Source organism: Ascaphus truei, chromosome 23 (genome assembly GCF_040206685.1).
Source record: "Ascaphus truei isolate aAscTru1 chromosome 23, aAscTru1.hap1, whole genome shotgun sequence".
Lineage (NCBI taxonomy): Eukaryota > Metazoa > Chordata > Amphibia > Anura > Ascaphidae > Ascaphus > Ascaphus truei.
In genome coordinates this window covers 3,286,026-3,306,280 of record NC_134505.1, presented here as the reverse complement: position 1 = coordinate 3,306,280, position 20,255 = coordinate 3,286,026, and the positions used below count along the sequence as shown (strand labels likewise).

General features: G+C 41.5%; 2 protein-coding genes across 2 annotated transcripts; both read left to right on the top strand.

Annotated features, from left to right (window-relative positions):
- The first annotated feature begins 1,494 nt into the window (after positions 1-1,494).
- Positions 1,495-6,816, top strand: LOC142473086 (keratin, type I cytoskeletal 19-like). Its single transcript, XM_075580246.1, has 8 exons — positions 1,495-1,995; positions 2,084-2,166; positions 2,335-2,491; positions 2,883-3,044; positions 3,402-3,527; positions 3,909-4,129; positions 4,605-4,639; positions 6,070-6,816. Exons 1-8 carry the CDS (start codon positions 1,606-1,608, stop codon positions 6,129-6,131), a joined length of 1,236 nt encoding a protein of 411 aa, XP_075436361.1. The 5' UTR covers positions 1,495-1,605; the 3' UTR covers positions 6,132-6,816.
- Positions 6,817-10,475: 3,659 nt separating this feature from the next.
- Positions 10,476-16,179, top strand: LOC142472976 (keratin, type I cytoskeletal 19-like). The gene is made up of 8 exons (XM_075580126.1): positions 10,476-10,934; positions 11,023-11,105; positions 11,274-11,430; positions 11,822-11,983; positions 12,341-12,466; positions 13,245-13,465; positions 13,935-13,969; positions 15,422-16,179. The coding sequence occupies exons 1-8, from the start codon at positions 10,521-10,523 to the stop codon at positions 15,481-15,483; spliced, it is 1,260 nt and encodes a 419-aa protein (XP_075436241.1). The 5' UTR covers positions 10,476-10,520; the 3' UTR covers positions 15,484-16,179.
- Positions 16,180-20,255: the final 4,076 nt, after the last annotated feature.

The window sequence follows — 20,255 nt, the reverse complement described above, 5'->3', positions numbered from 1 at the left end:
TCAGGTTGTTTCGGGGGGAGGAGGGTTATCTTACTTTATGTGCCCCTCAAGGTTGCGAAATGATGTTCAATCAGAGAAAGACCCCTCTAGGACATGGGACTACGGTAGAGTAGAGTTCCCCGTTTCCTGCTCTGTCTCCCGTTGGGGGCGGGGGCCTACTCTTCGTGTTAAATCTGTGGGATAATCATAGTCCCTTAACTAGTAAGGACGGAACATCTTGCTTCACATTATTAAATATCCTGAACATTTCGGCAACTTATTTACAAAAGTTCTACGTATCTAAAGCTCCCCTTTTTTTATTTTCTTCGAAGGGGGGAGAGGGGGATTCAGCCCTCAAAATTGTGGGGACCAGGCTCGGAGGATGAGGGCCTTTCCTGGCAGAGAATTCAGGAGGCAGTTACAGTCTTTTAACGGGCAATGTAATTTAACTCTCCTTATATACAGTAGCATCCTAAACATTTTGTGGGTATCTCATTTGTAAGTAGCATATCAACATAAAACCTTTTTTGTGGGGCTCATAGTTACGGCCGGTTGAGCTTTAAAGCATTTCCCCAGTTCTTCCTGTATGTTGAAGTCCACAAGGTCGCTCCAGCAGATATTCTATCACTTGCTAGTGCATGTAATACATTTATTAACCTGAACATTGTCCTGTGAGCTGTTTAGTTTGAAAGGTCTTTTTTTAAATTTGTTCTAGACTTGCAAACTGAGAAATGTTTGCATTTAAAGAAACCCTTTTCTTTCCTTAATCAAGTGTTAAATTGGAGTCCAATTATATTTTAGTAACCTGTGATATACAATCTCAGTACACTTGTATTGCACACAATTTAGGATGCAGTGTGATAGAATACCTAAAATATATATATATATATATATATATATATATATATTAACATTATAACCTTACTGACTATATATACTGTATAATAGTATATAGTTCAATACACTTAAAGCATTTTAAGTTATCACTTTGCTTTTTGCCTTGTTATATTATTTTCACATGGCTGTGCATTATGCTGTGAATCATAATAAATTAAAGCATTTAAAGAAAAATAACTGTCAATATTTTCCAAAATAGGATTAACTAGTTTCCACAAATCAAACGACTAAATCTATATCCAAGTGGTATTTGGCTTTGTACCATGCATCCCCCGTCTCCCACCCACGTTGTCATCAGAATCCTCCTTTCTCCAGAAACACATTACTCCCAAACACATTAATAAACATAGTGTGAATTAAATAATTAAGTGCTATATGCAGGTGTTTATTCATAGCTTGTTTTACTTCTTCTTTGATGTAGACATGCACTTTTGTACCATTATGGGTGGGGTAAATATTCCCTTATGTTGTGCAGCATTGAAACAAACGTATAAACTGTTGTGTCGCTTAGCCGTCGAGACGTGCCTGTGATTTCTGAAGAACCTCCCAACATCTCTAGACTTGGAAAAAGTGTAATGTCGATATAATGCACATAAAAGTACACTTCACTCAGCAACCCCTCCCACCCATACGTTCTATAAAAGGAGACTTTTGGATAGGGAGCACTTATACTTCACTTGCTGATCAAGCTGCAGTGTCCTTCCATTTGGATCCACCTTTAGCATCACTATGAGCCACTGCAAACCCCATAAAGCCCATCATGGAGGATCCCATCATGGAGGATATGGAGGTAAAGGAATTTCCAGCTCCAAACACTCTTCTTTCGGCCATGGATGTGGCTATGGAAGTGTACATGGTGGCTCTAGTCATGGAAGCCACTTTAGCAGCTTTGGGGGTAACGGTGGTTCTAAGAATGATGGCCTGTTCGGCATCAATGAGAAGGAAACCATGCAGCTTCTGAATGACCGACTTTCATCTTACCTGGAGAGAGTGAACTCACTGGAGCAGGAAAATGCCCAGCTGGAGAGAAAGATCTGTGAGTGGTATGCAAACAATGCCCCCAGCTCATCCCCTGACTTCAGTCAGTACTACAGTGTTATTCAGGAGCTCCAGTGTCAGGTACATTCAAGTTCATTCTTTGGAAATGAAATCAATGTTGCACTGACTGAAAGACGAATATGAATTCACTGCCTGGTATGTTTTTTAGATCGCTGCAGCTACTGTGGAGAATGCAGGGATTGTTCTGCAGATAGACAATGCCCGACTGGCTATAGATGACTTCAGAAACAAGTAAGTGTCATGAATATTATGGAGAAATAAGTGAAAGAAGGGATGAATAAGATCAGATAAGAGGAGTACATCTAAATCTCCACAAAGATGTACAAGGTACAAAAGTTTAATGGTTTGTGTTTCCTGGACTGTGTAGCCCTTAATGTCTTGTTCTTGCTGTCTCACAAGGTATGAGACAGAGGTCAGCTTGAGGAACAATGTTGAGGCCGATGCGAATGGTCTGCGCAGAGTCCTGGAGGGGCTGAACATGGAGAGGTGTGACCTGGAGATGCAAGTTCAAGGCCTCCAGGATGAACTGCAGCAAATGAGGAGTAACCATGAAGAGGTAATGTAATAGAATGGAACTCAAGATGATGGGGTTATGTTTGAAACCATTAATATTTCTGTATTTGTGCGGTGCAAGAATATTTTTTGCCAGCCTGATGTAAAAGAAAATGTCTCATCCTACATTTGAATCATATTTCTTGGATACTGGGGTTAGCCCAAATGTAGGCCTGGCATTTTGAATTGGCAGATACAAATTCTAATACATCCTCATATATAGTAATCACTACACAAATTATTCACTTAAAAAATACATTGACGTGCAACATGAAATTGAAGATACTTCCACCAACATAATAAAGAAATATTCTACTGTGAAGCTTGATATATAGCCCCCATAATGGCACATTGCTGCCCCTCCTGTTTCTCATCTTCATCTTGTGCCCTTGCAGGAGGTGAACTCTCTCCGCGCTCAGCTGGGCGCCAGAGTCAACGTGGAAGTGAACGCTGCTCCATCTGCAGATTTGAATGGAACCTTGTCTGAGATCCGAGAGCAATATGAAAACATGATGGAGAGGAACATGAGGGAGGTTGAGAGCATGTTCCTTCAAAGGGTAAACACATCTCTTTCATTCTAATATTTCAACAGCTCACATCAGATAACGATGAATGTTCTCTAAAACCGTCACACTCATCATTCATCGTATGTCTTACAATCTAACGTGGTACCTGTGGCAGAATAAGATATGGTGACTTATCTACTGTATGTTTACTACACAAGTACAGGTATAAGAAGCAGAGTTGGAATCAGCAACTCTATGGAAACCCAACATTTACTATTAAGATTAAATAAAAGGTGTGGAATTTGTGTGGCCACATTTCTAAATATATAAGTCACCTAACTCACAGTGCAACTACTGTATGTCAGATATTATTCCATACGTCTCTTTTCTATTTGTATGTTCTTGCAGAGTGAGGAACTGAATCGTCAGGTGGCGTCCGGTTCTGAGCAGCTGGTGTCAGTGCAAAGTGAGGTCACCGAGTTGAAGCGCTGTGCGCAGAGCCTGGAGATTGAGCTTCAGAGCCAGCTGAGCATGGTATGTGTTAGCACTCATATTCCTCGATTATTGTGTGGTATCACTGTTTATGTCTATGCAAAGAACACTGGATAACTACACACATTGGTTTGGAATAAGAAGCATATACAGTATTATTATGGCATACAGATATACACTGCATTATATAAAATCCCCTTGAAGCCTACATGTACTCTCAGTTGTATACACATATTTACTGCTTAACACACAGACTCTCCTACTCTCCATCAATCATAAATATGTAATATCTACTATTTCCCTTTTCTCAGCATTGCCTATACTGCTGTATTTAGTAATCAGTACGGGACTGTGCTACTGTGTTAAATAAGGATTTCCCCCAATTGCACAATCTCTTATTGCCAGTATGTTCCTCTCTTGCAGAAATCAGCCCTGGAAGGCAGCTTGGCAGAGACACAGGCCGGTTATAGCTCCCAGCTCAGCCAGTTACAGGGCATGATCAACAACGTGGAAGGGCAGCTGGGCCAGATCCGATCTGATCTGGAGAACCAGAACTACGAGTACAGAGTTCTCATGGATCAGAAGACACATCTGGAGATGGAGATTGCCACATACAAACGCCTGCTGGATGGACAGGACATGCAGTATGTAACACAGAGTCCCATAGACCTTAATTATGGAGTGAATTAGACATATATATATATATATATATATGTAGAGGTATCAGTACCGTGTTAGCCGAGCTTCAATAATCAAAAAAATAAAAAAATAAATAGATGATACCGTTCTGTGGCTAACGAAATGCTATGCCGGAAGAAGAGATCAGTGTATCTCGAAAGCTCGCACAAATAAAAGCATTTCGTTAGCCACAGAACGGTATCATCTATTTATTTTTTTATTTTTTTGATTATTTATATATATATATATATATATATATATTTATATATATATATATATATATATATAGTGTGTTTTGTTAATAAATAACCACTCAATGGTATTAAATCACTCATGAAAACTCATTAATATTAATAACAGTATGATTGCAATTGCTTCATTTTTCAAGCTCATGTGCTTAAAACTAACCTTCACTATATAAACTTGTGTTTTTCTATACAGCATTCCCCAGTGCCATTCCTCAGGAGGCAGCCATGGTAAGTGCAAAGAGATATTAGCTATAAAACCATCACAGAAATGTTCAAACCACTACATGAAACTCAAAACTGTTCTATATGAGATACTTCCAAACGGGACAAAAAGAGGGAAAAGAGAACATTGCAATAACAGTCGTATGTTAAAGTTGCCCAATGATTTATGTGAAACATATTCAGATGAGTTTTTTTTAATTCATAGACAAGATAAAAACATAAATTCTGCAAATAAATCTCAACTGAATAAAAAGGAGCGACAATGAAAGGAATTGAGCTACAATATAAATATAAGAAAAATATATTAGACAGCACACAAAGTATGTATAAAGGGAAAAGCTGGTGGTGCAAAAGGGAACCGAGAGGACCCTATTTCCTCCCAAATAATCTAAATGACAGTAAAATGTTCCCAGCACTCGAATAGAGAAGAAAAGAGTAAATGGATCAGCCAAAGGAAAATGTTAATGATACACGTATGATGCACACAATGGTTAACCAAGGACCGAAAAGAGCACTGTGTGCTAGGGAAAGGGAAAAGACAGGGAAGGGGGGGAGAGGAAACACCGGGGGTTAAACGTCCAGGGCAGGGTGGGGCAACGTTTCGGGGTATGGAAACCCCTTCTTCAAGCCCATTCCCAGGAAGACCGTAGTCACCTGGTACTTCCCTCAACCCTGTGACTGAATCCCTGACATGCACAGTAACAGACTATCACTGAATATCTGTGCTGAATGTGGTTGGGCTGTGAGACAAAAGACTAAATCTAGATGGTAATAAACAACTATGTTGAAGCTATGTGTGTAGCAGGGGAAATAGCTGGCAAAGGAGGGCTCTAAAGGGTTAATGACCCACGGATGCAAACCTATAGGAGAGATACATAATCAAAGCCATTGAAACACAAAAGGGAATAAACAACATCACTGGCCCCTCTGTCAGGAAAAAACACATACTTTGAGTCCAGCAAGTGCAGGGAGCCACGGGAGTGTCCTAAAGCGTGTAGCCATGTAGCCGCAAGTACCTCGTAGTGCAGTCAGTCCAGCACTGAACGAGGAGCGGCGCCTGCATCCCTTAAGGCAGCGCAGCCCAATGTCCTTACTCCTAGCAGGGCAGGAACGCGTCTCCCATTGTTCAGACTGACAGGACCGTGAAGTGAAGTCCGCGCATGCGCACAAACGCAAAGTCAGAGCCGTCCGATCCAGGAGGCGAAGCTGACCTTATACAGCGTCAGAGGAGATTTTGCAGCCGCAGGAAGAAAGTAATTGCATTTATTTTAGTGCGTGAATATCTAGGTTGTACAATTATCAAAGGTAATTGCACCAGGACAGATCCACAGGGAACACGTTGTAAGGACTCCTAAGAATGATGCAGTATACTATATTTCCCACATGCTAGCACAAAGCACATTGTGATTTGAATGCAGTATGTCTTTCCTTTCCAGGATCTCACCACAGCAATTCAGGTCATCAATCCACAGAACATGGCCAGAAAGCCAGCTGTTAGACACATCTGATACTTCTGGGGGAGAAATCAAGGCGTAAAACTACAGAGAAGAAATGGCGATGGAGAACGGAATTCTTTGCCAAACTCTCCAGAAGTTAATGATTCATTAGTGTCTGTGTTTGAGAAGTCCAAGCTAACCTGGCTTCTTGATCCTTAGTATATGTTCAGTAGGAAAGTAGACCTGTAGGTGATATGGGACATAGAGAATGGTTTGGGTTTTGAGCTCAGGTGTATCTCACCTTTTGGTCTGCAGTTTCCCAGCTTGTAAAGGTTTCAGCATTTCTTGTAATGATGCTCCTCGTGCATTTTAAGGATAGCATTTAAATCTTGAAACATTGTGACTCCTTACAGATATAAGCAAACCAATACAGGAAATATGCTTAATATGAGTAGGGCCATTAGGATAAAGCCACAGAGAGAACGAGGTGAATAGTGACAATGTTACCCACTGGGGGATATATTCTTCCAAAATAAACACCAAGATTGGGTGTTCTTAACTATAACCATAGTATTAATATATCACGTTCTACTGCTACATGCCACTGCTATTGGTTACAAAGCAGATGGGCTGTGCCCACAAGCTATCACCTTTCCTATTTTGTGACGTTGTACATGCAGTATTTCACCTCGCATGTAATGCATCTTTTTACTCCTTCCTTCAATAAAACATTTGTTTGTCTCATTGCAAAATACAATACTGTCTAATGTTTTTAGTGTTATGCTGACTGTCACGTACGTACAGCACACCTGTGAGCACGTCACCTGCATACAGTACAAGGGTTAATACACAGCTCACAAGCTGTCTCGCTTCTCAGCTTTGCAAAGGTCCATCAAATGAACAATATCTCAACTCAATCCGTCCCAATATATCTGTCATGAACAGCACACAAGTGAGCACGTGACTTAGATATGCAACCCGGGTTAATACGCACAGTTACTCTAGCCAACACACCTTTCTCCTCTGAACAGGTAACGTCAATGATTTAATATTAACCCATGACCCGGAATGGCAATGATATCTAAATGCTTCCACCACCCAAGAAATGCAAAGATATTTAATTAATAGATCTTCCAGGGTCTCAGGTCCTTGTTGTTTATTGAAAAAACTAGACACTTAACACACAAAAATCTGCAGCAAAATATGTCCAAAAATGTAAATACTCTCTCCAGAGCATACAGAAGTTCATTCAGAGCCCAAAGCATCACTTATTAAATGTTTTAATATATATATATATATATATATATATATATATATATATATATAAAAGTTAAGTGCTTAGATTACAGAAAAAGGACTACAAGAACATACAATCATAGTAAATGCAGGACAGGTTCTTAAAATAACAGGATAAAACATAAAACAGAAATCCCTATACAGTACATTACTATACCATATGTCATAGGTTTTCTCCCAGAGAGGTCACCTGGCATAGTAAGAATGAAAATCACGTGTTTGGTCCAAAAAACACCTCTGTTGAAATCTGTTTTGCATAATCCCTTGCTAAGGTTTATGTACTATTGTTCCCCGTTGAAACAACATAATCCCACCTCCTCCTCTAATACTCTGACACATGTGAGCCACATCAATAAATTCAGGCGCTCATGATGGACGCAACCGGGCAAAGTATGACCACCTAAATTTGAGTGACAATTGGATATCTGCCCTTAGCGCCCCTTACCCTTGCAGTGTGTAGTTTCATTACATGCCGCTCTGTGCTCCGAACACACACATGTAACTCCTAGTATGTACAGGAGATGACGCCTGTGACGGTAGGGCTAGCTGGCATCACAAAACTGGGAGGAAGCCCAGTATAGTGTAAATTGGATTATGTGCTAATTTCAAAGATCGCTTACATTAATATAATTTGCATGGGTACATTTGTATGGATTGTTTGTCTGTGATTTAATCAGCTGAGGTTCCTGCAAAGAATGTGGATTTAAACAATGGCTGGGAGTGTGGAGGTGTTACAGACATTTGGTGAGTGAGAAAGAGTGAACAATCAGGGATGGGGAAGGGCTCTTAGCATGCCCTCTGGCTGTTGTGGTACCAACCTAATCCATGCTCTCACTGTCCAGCAGCCCCTCCCATGTAACGGATAGCCACAGGGGGCTATATAAGGGGTGCTGCTGATCAGAGAATCAGCTCTACCTTCAGAGAGCATCTGAGAGACTGAGAGACACTCTAGGAGGGAGTGTGGAGATTCCCTCAGAGGACCATCTGAGAGACTGAGAGACACTCTAGGAGGGAGTGTGGAGATTCCCTCAGAGGACCATCTGAGAGACTGAGAGACACTCTGGGAAGGAGTATAGAGATTACCTCAGAGGACTATCTGAGAGACTGAGAGACACTCTGGGATTGAGTGTGGACATTCCCTCAGTGGACTATCTGAGAGACAGAGAGACTGAGAGACATTCTGTAAAAGAGTTTGGATCTTTACAGTGACCAGCTGGAGATACATGTCAGGGGCTCTGCTGTGTGATCAGCCCTCTGATATCCTGGACGAGAAGCGGACAGGGCAAGCCTTCTTCAAGAAGCCCCTGCGACTAGCGAGGCTAGAGTCTACTCCCCAGGCCCCTAGTTGGTATTGTATCTTGTTTTGAACATCTTTTTTCTGTCTGCTGGTGTGCCAGAATAAACCCCATTTTATTCAACAACTTTGTCCTGTCTGGTGCTTGTGATCCCAGTGGTTTCGTTGTAAAAGAACTGGTCTCCCGTGATAACATCACATGATATTCTCATTTTTAATAAAGTCCTTCAATGAAAGCTTACCCTGTGTGTCACCTCTCTCTGGCATCCACCAGTAATTATTCACAAATGTTTAGATTTCTTTGAGCATGACATCATCATCTCTGGTTAGCGTTTATGACCTTCTACACACCACATATGTCACCTTGAGTGGGCCATGCGTGACAGGCCCCCCCTCCCAATGAAATACTCTTTGAAGCCCCGCACAAACCCAGGAAAAGTTTTCACCTGTCATAAACCCAATATATTGTATTTTTAAACCCAAACCATACCTTCGTTAACCCTTGAAGCACCAGAAGGATAAAAAAAACATAATATTTCATGATATTATCATGAGGGGGTTATTGTGTGTGTATGTGTAGGTGGGTTGTAATTGTATTTGTGTGTGTGTGTGTGTGTGTGTTGGGGGGTAATTGAAGTTTGTGGAGAGGGATATTGTATTTGTGGAGGGAGGGGGAATTTGTATTTGCGTGGGTGGGAATTGTATGTGTGGAGGGGTGATAATTGTATTAATCATATTGAGCTGAGACCTTCCTATATGATTATCAAGGAGCCGATCACTGGGGACCGGTACAGCGCCGTGAGAAGTATTAACTGTGGCTTCTGAACCGTGGAGATGATATACTGTAGTGTTCTACTGGTGGTTCCACAGGAATTTCACTGCACAGTGCGCTATATACACCATTGTTTCATCAGGGGCTTTTAACCCTTTGATTACTAGGATATAGTACACTTAGTACTGCTACATCACAGTTTACTCACCACAGTTTGCTGTCTGTACCATTTATGGAAGCCCCAACCTACAGTTTCTTATATGGTTCACCATTTACCCCACGTTTGAGTCCCTACACAGTGGGTCTCATCATCCTATTTTTGTTCATAGATAGACGTGGGATACACTGATATCCGTCTATCCTATGTATTTTTCTAGATCAGTAGCACCTATCACAGTGCTCCCACTATGATCTTCGTGCGTCAATTCTAGTTTCAATACCCATTATTTTAATATTCGATATTGTAATTAAAATTGTTTTTAACATTTATCACCAATCATCCATATCGGTGGTCGAGTGCCCATACTGTGTTTCTTTCTCGTTTAGTCTAAGAAAAGTAACTGTCAATATTTTCCAAAATAGGTTTAACTAGTTTCCACAAAGCAAACGACTAAATCAGGATCCAAGTGGTATTTGGCTTTGTACCATGCATCCCCCGTCTCCCACCCACATTGTCATCAGAATCCTCCGTTCTCAAGAAACACATGACTTTCAAACACATTAATATACATAGTGTGAATTAAATAATTAAGTGCTTTATGCCGGTGTTTATTCATAGCGCGTGTTTTACTTCTTTGATGTTGTCATGCACTTTTGTACCATTATGGGTGGGGTAAATATTCCCTTATGTTGTACAGCATTGTAACAAAATGGTAAACTGTTGTGTCTCTTAGCCACCCAGATTGTCTTTGATTTCTGAAGAATCTTCAAAATTGTCTAGACTTGGAAAAAGTGTAATGTCGATATAATTCAGCAACCCCTCCCACCCATACGTTCTATAAAAGGAGACCTTTGGATTGGGAGCACTTACACTTCACTTGCTGATCAAGCTGCAGTGTCCTTCCATTTGGATCCAACTTTAGCATCACTATGAGCCACTGCAAACCCCATAAAGCCCATCATGGAGGCTCCCACATGTCCCATCATGGAGGATCTCATCATGGAGGATACGGAGGTAAAGGAATTTCCAGCTCCAAACACTCTTCTTTCGGTCATGGATGTGGCTATGGAAGTGTACATGGTGGCTCTAGTCATGGAAGCCACTTTAGCAGCTTTGGGGGTAACGGTGGTTCTAAAAATGATGGCCTGTTCGGTATCAATGAGAAGGAAACCATGCAGCTTCTGAATGACCGACTTTCATCTTACCTGGAGAGAGTGAACTCACTGGAGCAGGAAAATGCCCAGCTGGAGAGAAAGATCTGTGAGTGGTATGCAAACAATGCCCCCAGCTCATCCCCTGACTTCAGTCAGTACTACAGTGTTATTCAGGAGCTCCAGTGTCAGGTACATTCAAGTTCATTCTTTGGAAATGAAATCAATGTTGCACTGACTGAAAGACGAATATGAATTCACTGCCTGGTATGTTTTTTAGATCGCTGCAGCCACTGTGGAGAATGCCGGGATTGTTCTGCAGATAGACAATGCCCGACTGGCTATAGATGACTTCAGAAACAAGTAAGTGTCATGAATATTATGGAGAAATAAGTGAAAGAAGGGATGAATTAGATCAGATAAGAGGAGTACATCTAAATCTCCACAAAGATGTACAAGGTACACACGTTTAATGGTTTGTGTTTCCTGGACTGTGTAGCCCTTAATGTCTTGTTCTTGTTGTCTCACAAGGTATGAGACGGAGGTCAGCCTGAGGAACAATGTTGAGGCTGATGCGAATGGTCTGCGCAGAGTCCTGGAAGGGCTGAACATGGAGAGGTGTGACCTGGAGATGCAAGTTCAAGGCCTCCAGGATGAACTGCAGCAAATGAGGAGTAACCATGAAGAGGTAATGTAATAGAATGGAGATCAAGATGATGGGGTTATTTTTGAAACCATTAATATTTCTGTATTTGTGCGGTGCAAGAATATTTTTTGCCAGCCTGATGTAAAAGAAAATGTCTCATCCTACATTTGAATCATATTTCTTGGATACTGGGGTTAGCCCAAATGCAGGCCTGGCATTTTGAATTGGCAGATACAAATTCTAATACATCCTCATATATAGTAATCACTACACAAATTATTCACTTAAAAAATACATTGACGTGCAACATGAAATTGAAGCTACTTCCACCTACATAATAAAGAAATATTCTACTGTGAAGCTTGATATATAGCCCCCATAATGGGACATTGCTTCTCCACCTGATTCTCATCTTCATCTTGTGCCCTTGCAGGAGGTGAACTCTCTCCGCGCTCAGCTGGGCGCCAGAGTCAACGTGGAAGTGAACGCTGCTCCATCTGCAGATTTGAACGGAGCCTTGTCTGAGATCCGAGAGCAATATGAAAACATGATGGAGAGGAACATGAGGGAGGTTGAGAGCATGTTCCTTCAAAGGGTAAACGCATCGCTTTCATTCTACTATTTCAACAGCTCATATCAGATAACGATGAATGTTCTCTAAAACCGTCACACTCATCATTCATCGTATGTCTTACAATCTAACGTGGTACCTGTGGCAGAATAAGATATGGTGACTTATCTACTGTATGTTTACTACACGAGTACAGGTATAAGAAGCAGAGTTGGAATCAGCAACTCTATGGAAACCCAACATTTACTATTAAGATTAAATAAAAGGTGTGGTATTTGTGTGGCCACATTTCTAAATATATAAGTGAGCTAACTCACAGTGCAACTACTGTATGTCACATATTATTCCATACGTCTCTTTTCTATTTGTATGTTCTTGCAGAGTGAGGAACTGAATCGTCAGGTGGCGTCCGGTTCTGAGCAGCTGGTGTCAGTGCAAAGTGAGGTCACCGAGTTGAAGCGCTGTGCGCAGAGCCTGGAGATTGAGCTTCAGAGCCAGCTGAGCATGGTATGTGTTAGCACTCATATTCCTAGATTATTGTGTGGTATCACTGTTTATGTCTATGCAAAGAACACTGGATAACTACACACATTGGTTTGGAATACTGCACCGACACACTTTATTCGAGCAAATACCCAGTATGTATCTGGCTGATACCTGGAATGCGCCGCTCCTCACCTCTGACAAGCCCCGTTGCGTTTGCCTTCCCAGCCTGGGTTCATGCCTGGCTGACGGGCGGCTGATCTGTTAAATGATAATGATTAGGATTTAATAGGCTGCAATGCTTCGCGTGTCTACCAGATGGCATAAATTCATGAATTGTAATGCAGTATATATATATATATACTGTGCAGTATTGCAGCCAGCGGGAATAAAATGCTTCAATCCCTGCCTGGAAAATAACCCAATGCACTCGGGCAGAAAACAGTCACAAACCTCAATACACCCGGGTATACCCGAATTCGTGGGACTAGCCGAGCTCGAATAAAGTGTGTCGCCAGTGTAAGAAGCATATACAGTATTATTATGGCATACAGATATACACTGCATTATATAAAATCCCCTTGAAGCCTACATGTACTCTCAGTTGTATACATATATTTACTGCTTAACACACTCTCCTACTCTCCATCAATCATAAATATGTAATATTTACTATTTCCCTTTTTCCAGCATTGCCTATACTGCTGTATTTAGTAATCAGAACGGGACTGTGCTACTGTGTTAAATAAGGATTTCCACCAATTGCACAATCACTTATTGCCAGTATGTTCCTCTCTTGCAGAAATCAGCCCTGGAAGGCAGTTTGGCAGAGACACAGGCCGGTTATAGCTCCCAGCTCAGCCAGTTACAGGGCATGATCAACAACGTGGAAGGGCAGCTGGGTCAGATCCGATCTGATCTGGAGAACCAGAACTATGAGTACAGAGTTCTCATGGACCAGAAGACACATCTAGAGATGGAGATTGCCACATACAAACGCCTGCTGGATGGACAGGACATGCAGTATGTAACACAGTGTCCCATAGACCTTAATTATGGAGTGAATTAGACATTTGAGGACTGGGCTTATTTCACCATGAAAGTGCATGGGGAAGTATATATATATATATATACATGAGAGGTATCAGTACCATGTTAGCCGAGCTTCAATAATCAAAAAATAAATAGATGATACCGTCCTTGCTTCATTCATTGTAACATCGCCGGAAGAAGAGATCAGTGTATCTCGAAAGCTCGCACAAATAAAAGCATTTCGTTAGCCACAGAACGGTATCATCTATTTATTTTTTGAATATATATATATATATATATATTTATAGTGTGTTTTGTTAATAAATAACCACTCAATGGTATTAAATCACTCAGGAAAACTCATTAATATTAATAACAGTATGATTGCAATTGCTTAATTTTTCAAGCTCATGTGCTTAAAACCAACCGTGACTATATAACCTTGTGTTTTTCTATACAGCATTCCCCAGTGCCATTCCTCAGGAGGCAGCCATGGTAAGTGCAAAGAGATATTAGCTATAAAACCATCACAGAAATGTTCAAACCACTACATGAAACTCAAAACTGTTCTATATGAGATACTTCCAAACGGGACAAAAAGAGGGAAAAGAGAACATTGCAATAACAGTCGTATGTTAAAGTTCCCAATGATTTATGTGAAACATATTCAGATGAGTTTTTTTTAATTCATAGACAAGATCAAAACATCTATTCTGCAAAATAAATCTCAACTGAATAAAAAGGAGTGCCAATGAAAGGAATTGAGCTACAATATAAATATAAGAAAAATATATTAGACTGCACACAAAGTATGTATAAAGGGAAAAGCTGGTGGTGCAAAAGGGAACCGAGAGGACCCTGTTTCCTCCCAAATAATCTAAATGACACTAAAATGTTCCCAGCACACGAATAGAGAAGAAAAGAGTAAATGGATCAGCCAAAGGAAAATGTTAATGATACACGTATGATGCACACAAGGGTTAACCAAGGACCAAAAAGAGCACTGTGTGCTAGGGAAGGGAAAACGACAGGGAAGGGGGGGGAGACATGGGGGGGGGGGAGGGAGAGGAAACACCGGGGGTTAAACGTCCAGGGCAGGGGGGGGCAACGTTTCGGGGTATGGAAACCCCTTCTTCAGGCCCGTTCCCAGGAAGACCGTAGTCACCTGGTACTTCCCTCAACCCTGTGACTGAATCCCTGACATGCACAGTAACAGACTACCACTGAATATCTGTGCTGAATGTGGTTGGGCTGTGAGACAAAAGACTAAATCTAGATGGTAATAAACAACTATGTTGAAGCTATGTGTGTAGCAGGGGAACTAGCTGGCAAAGGAGGGCTCTAAAGGGTTAATGACCCACGGATGCAAACCTATAGGAGAGATACATAATCAAAGCCATTGAAACACAAAAGGGAATAAACAACATCACTGGCCCCTCTGTCAGGAAAAAACACATACTTTGAGTCCAGCAAGTGCAGGGAGCCACGGGAGTGTCCTAAAGCGTGCAGCCATGTATCCGCAAGTACCTTGTAGTGCAGTCAGTCCAGCACTGAAAGAGGAGCGGCGCCTGCATCCCTTTAGGCGGCGCGGCCCAATGACCTTACTCCTAGCAGGGCAGGAACGCGTCTCCCATTGTTCAGACTGACAGCACCGCGAAGTGAAGTCCGCGCATGCGCACAAACGCAAAGTCAGAGCCGTCCGATCCAGGAGGCGAAGCTGACCATATACAGCGTCAGAGGAGATTTTACAGCCGCAGGAAGAAAGTCATTGCATTTATTTCAGTGCGTGAATATCTAGGTTGTACAATTATTAAAGGTAATTGCACCAGGACTGATCCACAGGGAACACTTTGTAAGGACTCCTAAGAATGATGCAGTATACTATATTTCCCACATGATAGCACAAAGTACATTGTGATTTCAATGCAGTATGTCTTTCCTTTCCAGGATCTCACCACAGCAATTCAGGTCATCAATCCACAGAACATGGCCAGAAAGCCAGCTGTTAGACAAATCTGATACTTCTGGGGGAGAAATCAAGGCGTAAAACTACAGAGAAGAAACGGCGATGGAGAACGGAATTCTTTGCTGAACTCTCCAGAAGTTAATGATTCATTAGTGTCTGTGTTGGAGAAGTCCAAGCTAACCTGTCTTTCTGATCCTTAGCATATGTTCTGTAGGAAAGTAGACCTGTAGGTGATATGGGGCACAGAGAATGGTTTGGGGTTTGGAGCTCAGGTGTATCTCACCTTCTGGTCTGCAGCTTCCCACCTTGTAAAGGTTTCAGCATTTCCTGTAATGATGCTCCTCGTGCTTTTTAAGGATTACATTTAAATCTTGCAACATTGTGACTCCTTACAGATATAAGCAAACCAATACAGGAAATATGCTTAATATGAGTAGGGCCATTAGGATAAGGCCACAGAGAGAACGAGGTGAATAGTGACAATGTTACCCACTGGGGGATATATTCTTCCAAAATAAACACCAAGAATGGGTGTTGTTTACTATAACCGTAGTCTTAATATATAACGTACTACTGATACATGCCACTGCTATTGGTTACAATGCAGTTGGGCTGTGCCCACAAGCTATCACCTTTCCTATTTTGTGACGTGGTACATACAGTATTTCACCTTGCATGTAATGCATCTTTTTACTCATTCCTTCAATAAAACTTTTGTTTGTCTCATTGCAAAATACTATACTGCCTAATGTGTTTCTTAGTGTTATGCTAACTGTCACGTACGTACGGCACACCTGTGAGCACGTGACTGCATACAGGACAAGGGTTAATACACAGCTCGCAAGCTTTCTCACTTCTCAGCTTTGCAAAGGTCTGTCAAATGAACAATATCTCAAATCAATCTGTCCCAATATACCACCTGTCACGAACAGCACGTGACTTAGATATGCAATTCGGGTTAATACACACGGTTACTCTAGCCAACACACCTTTCTCCTCTGAACAGGTAACGTCAGTGATTTAATTTTACCCCATTACTAAATGGCAATCATATCTAAATGCTTCCAACTCCCAAGAAATGCAAAGATATTTAATTAATTGATCTTCCAGGGTCTCAGGTCCTTGTTTATTATTGAAAAAACTTGACACTTAACACACAAAAATCTGCAGCAAAATATGTCCAAAAATGTAAATACTCTCTCCAGAGCATACAGAAGTTCATTCAGAGCCCAAAGCATCACTTATTAAATGTTTTAATATATATAAAAGTAAAGTGCTTAGATTACAGAAAAAGGATTACAAGGACATACAATCACAGTAAATGCAGGACAGGTTCTTAAAATAACAGGATAAAACATATAACAGAAATCGCTATTCAGTACATTACCATATGTCATAGGTTTTCTCCCAGAGAGGTCACTGGCATACTAAGAATGAAAAATCACGTGTTTAGTCCAAAACACACCTCTGTTGAAATCTGATTTTCATGATCCCTTGCTAAGGTTTATATACTATTGTTCCACCATTGAAACAACATAAGCCCACCCCTGTCGTAAATCAGCTGCGAGATTGACAGTTTTATGACAGAGTAAAAAAAACTCCTACCAAATGACATTTAAATTTGCCTCGGTATATAACCGCACTCATAACTTCCCTCCTCTAATACTCTGACACATGTGAGCCACATCAATAAATTCAGGCGCTCATGATGGACGCAAGAAGACTAAGTATGACTGCCTAAATTTGAGTGACAAATGGATATCTGCCCTTAGCACCTCTTACTGTGCAGTGTGTAGTCGCATTACTGCACCGACACACTTTATTCGAGCAAATACCCAGTATGTACCTGGCAGATACCTGGAATGCGCCACTCCTCACCTCTGACAAGCCCCGTTGTGTTTGCCTTCCCAGCCTGGGTTCATGCCTGGCTGACGGGCGGCTGATCTGTTAAATGATAATGATTAGGATTTAATAGGCTGCAATGCTTCGCGTGTCTACCAGATGGCATAAATTCATGAATTGTAATGCAGTTTATATATATATACTGTGCAGTATTGCAGCCAGCGGGAATAAAATGCTTCAATCCCTGCCTGGAAAATACCTTAATGCACTCGGGCAGAAAACAGTCACAAACCTCAATACACCCGGGTATACCCAAAATTCGTGGGACTAGCCGAGCTCAAATAAAGTGTGTCGCCAGTGTACATGCCACTCTGTGCTCCAAACACACACATGTAACTCCTAGTATGTACAGTAGATAACGTCTGTGACGGTAGGGCTAGCTGGCATCACAAAACTGGGAGGAAGCCCAGTAAAGTGTAAAATGGATTATGTGCTCATTTCTAAGATAGCATACTTTAATGTGATTTGCATGGGTACATTTGTATTGATTTTTTGTCTGTGATTTAATCAGCCGAGGTTCCTGCAAAGAATGTGGGTTGAAACAAAGACTGGGAGCATGGAGGTGTTACAGACATTTGGTGAGTGAGAAAGAGTGAACAATCAGTGATGGGCATGGGCTCTTAGCAAGCCCTCTGGCTGTTGTGGCACCAATCTAATCCATGCTCTGATTGTCCAGCAGCCCCTCCCATGTAACGGATAGCCACAGGGGGCTATATAAGGGGTGCTGCTGATCAGAGAATGAGATCTACCTTCAGAGAGCATCTGAGAGACTGAGAGGCACTCTAGGAGGGAGTGTGGAGATTCCCTCAGAGGACCATCTGAGAGACTGAGAGACACTATGGGAAGGAGTATGGAGATTCCCTCAGAGGACTATCTGAGAGACAGAGAGACATTCTGTAAAAGAGTTTGGATCTTTACAGTGACCAGCTGGAGATACATGTCAGGGGCTCTGCTGTGTGATCAGCCCTCTGATATCCTGGACGAGAAGTGGACAGGGCAAGCCTTCTTGAAGCAGCCCCTGCACCTAGCGAGGCTAGAGTACTCCCCAGGCCCCTAGTTGGTATTGTATCTTGTTTTGAACATATTTGCTTTGTCTGCTGGCGTGCCAGAATAAACCCCATTTTATTCAACAACATTGTCCTGTTTGGTGCTAGTGATCCTGGTGTAAAAGAACTGGTCTCCCATGACAATGTCTCATGATATTCTCATTTTTAATAAAGTCCTTCAATGGAAGCATACCCTGTGTGTCACTTCTCTCTGGCATCCACCAGTAATTATTCACAAAAGTTTAGATTTCTTTGAGCATGACAGCATCATCTCTGGTTAGCGTTTATGACCTTCTACATACCACATATGTCACCTTGAGTGGTCCATGCGTGACAGGCCCCCCCCCTCCCAATGAAATACTCTTTGAAGCCCCGCACAAACCCAGGAAAAGTTTTCACCTGTCATAAACCCAATATATTGTATTTTTAAACCCAAACCATACCTTCGTTAACCCTTGAAGCACCAGAAGGATAAAAAAACCATAATATTTCATGATATTATCATAAGAGGTCGTTATTGTGTGTGTGTGTGTGTGTGTGTGTGTGTGTGTGTGTGTGTGTGTGTGTGTGTGTGTGTGTGTGTGTGTGTGTGTGTGTGTGTGTGTGTGTGTGTGTGTGTGTGTGTAGGTGGGGTGTAATTGTATTTGTGTGTGTGTGTGGGGATAATTGAAGTTTGTGGAGAGGGATATTGTATTTGTGGAGGGAGGGGGAATTGTATTTGCGTGGGTGGGAATTGTGTTTATGGGGGGGGGTGATAATTGTATTAATCATATTGAGCTGAGACCTTCTGTGTTCCTATCTGATTATCAAGGAGCCGATCACTGGGGACCGGTACAGCGCCGTGAGAAGTATTAACTGTGGCTTCTGAACCGTGGAGATGATATACTGTAGTGTTCTACTGGTGGTTCCACAGGAATTTCACTGCACAGTGCGCTATATACACCATTGTTTCATCAGGGGCTTTTAACCCTTTGATTACTAGGATATAGTACACTTAGTACTGCTACATCACAGTTTACTCACCACAGTTTGCTGTCTGTACCATTTATGGAAGCCCCAACCTACAGGACCTATTTCCTTATATGGTTCACCATTTACCCCACGTTTGAGTCCCTACACAGTGGGTCTCATCATCCTATTTTTTTCATAGATAGACGTGGGAAACACTGATATCCGTCTATCCTATGTATTTTTATTGATCAGTAGCACCTATCACAGTGCTCCCACTATGATCTTTGTGCGTCAATTCTAGTTTCAATACCCATTATTTTAATATTCGATATTGTAATTAAAATTGTTTGTAACATTATCACCAATCATCCATATCGGTGGTCGAGTGCCCATACTGAGTTTCTTTCTTGTTTAGTCTAAGAAAAGTAACTGTCAATATTTTCCAAAATAGGTTTAACTAGTTTCCACAAAGAAAACGACTAAATCAGGATCCAAGTGGTATTTGGCTTTGTACCATGCATCCCCCGTCTCCCACCCACATTGTCATCAGAATCCTCCGTTCTCCAGAAACACATTACTTCCAAACACATTAATAAACATCCTTTGAATTAAATAATTAAGTGCTTTATGCCGGTGTTTATTCATAGCGTGTGTTTTACTTCTTCTTTGATGTAGACATGCACTTTTGTACAATTATGAGGTAAATTATCCCCTCTGTTGTGCATCGTTGTAACAAAATGGTAAACTGTTGTGTCCCTTAGCCGCCCAGATTGTCTTTGACTTCTGAAGAATCTTCCAAATTGTCTAGACTTGGAAAAAGTGTAATGTTGAAATAATTCAACAACCCCTCCCACCCATACTTTCTATAAAAGGAGACCTTTGGATAGGGAGCACTTATACTTCACTTGCTGATCGA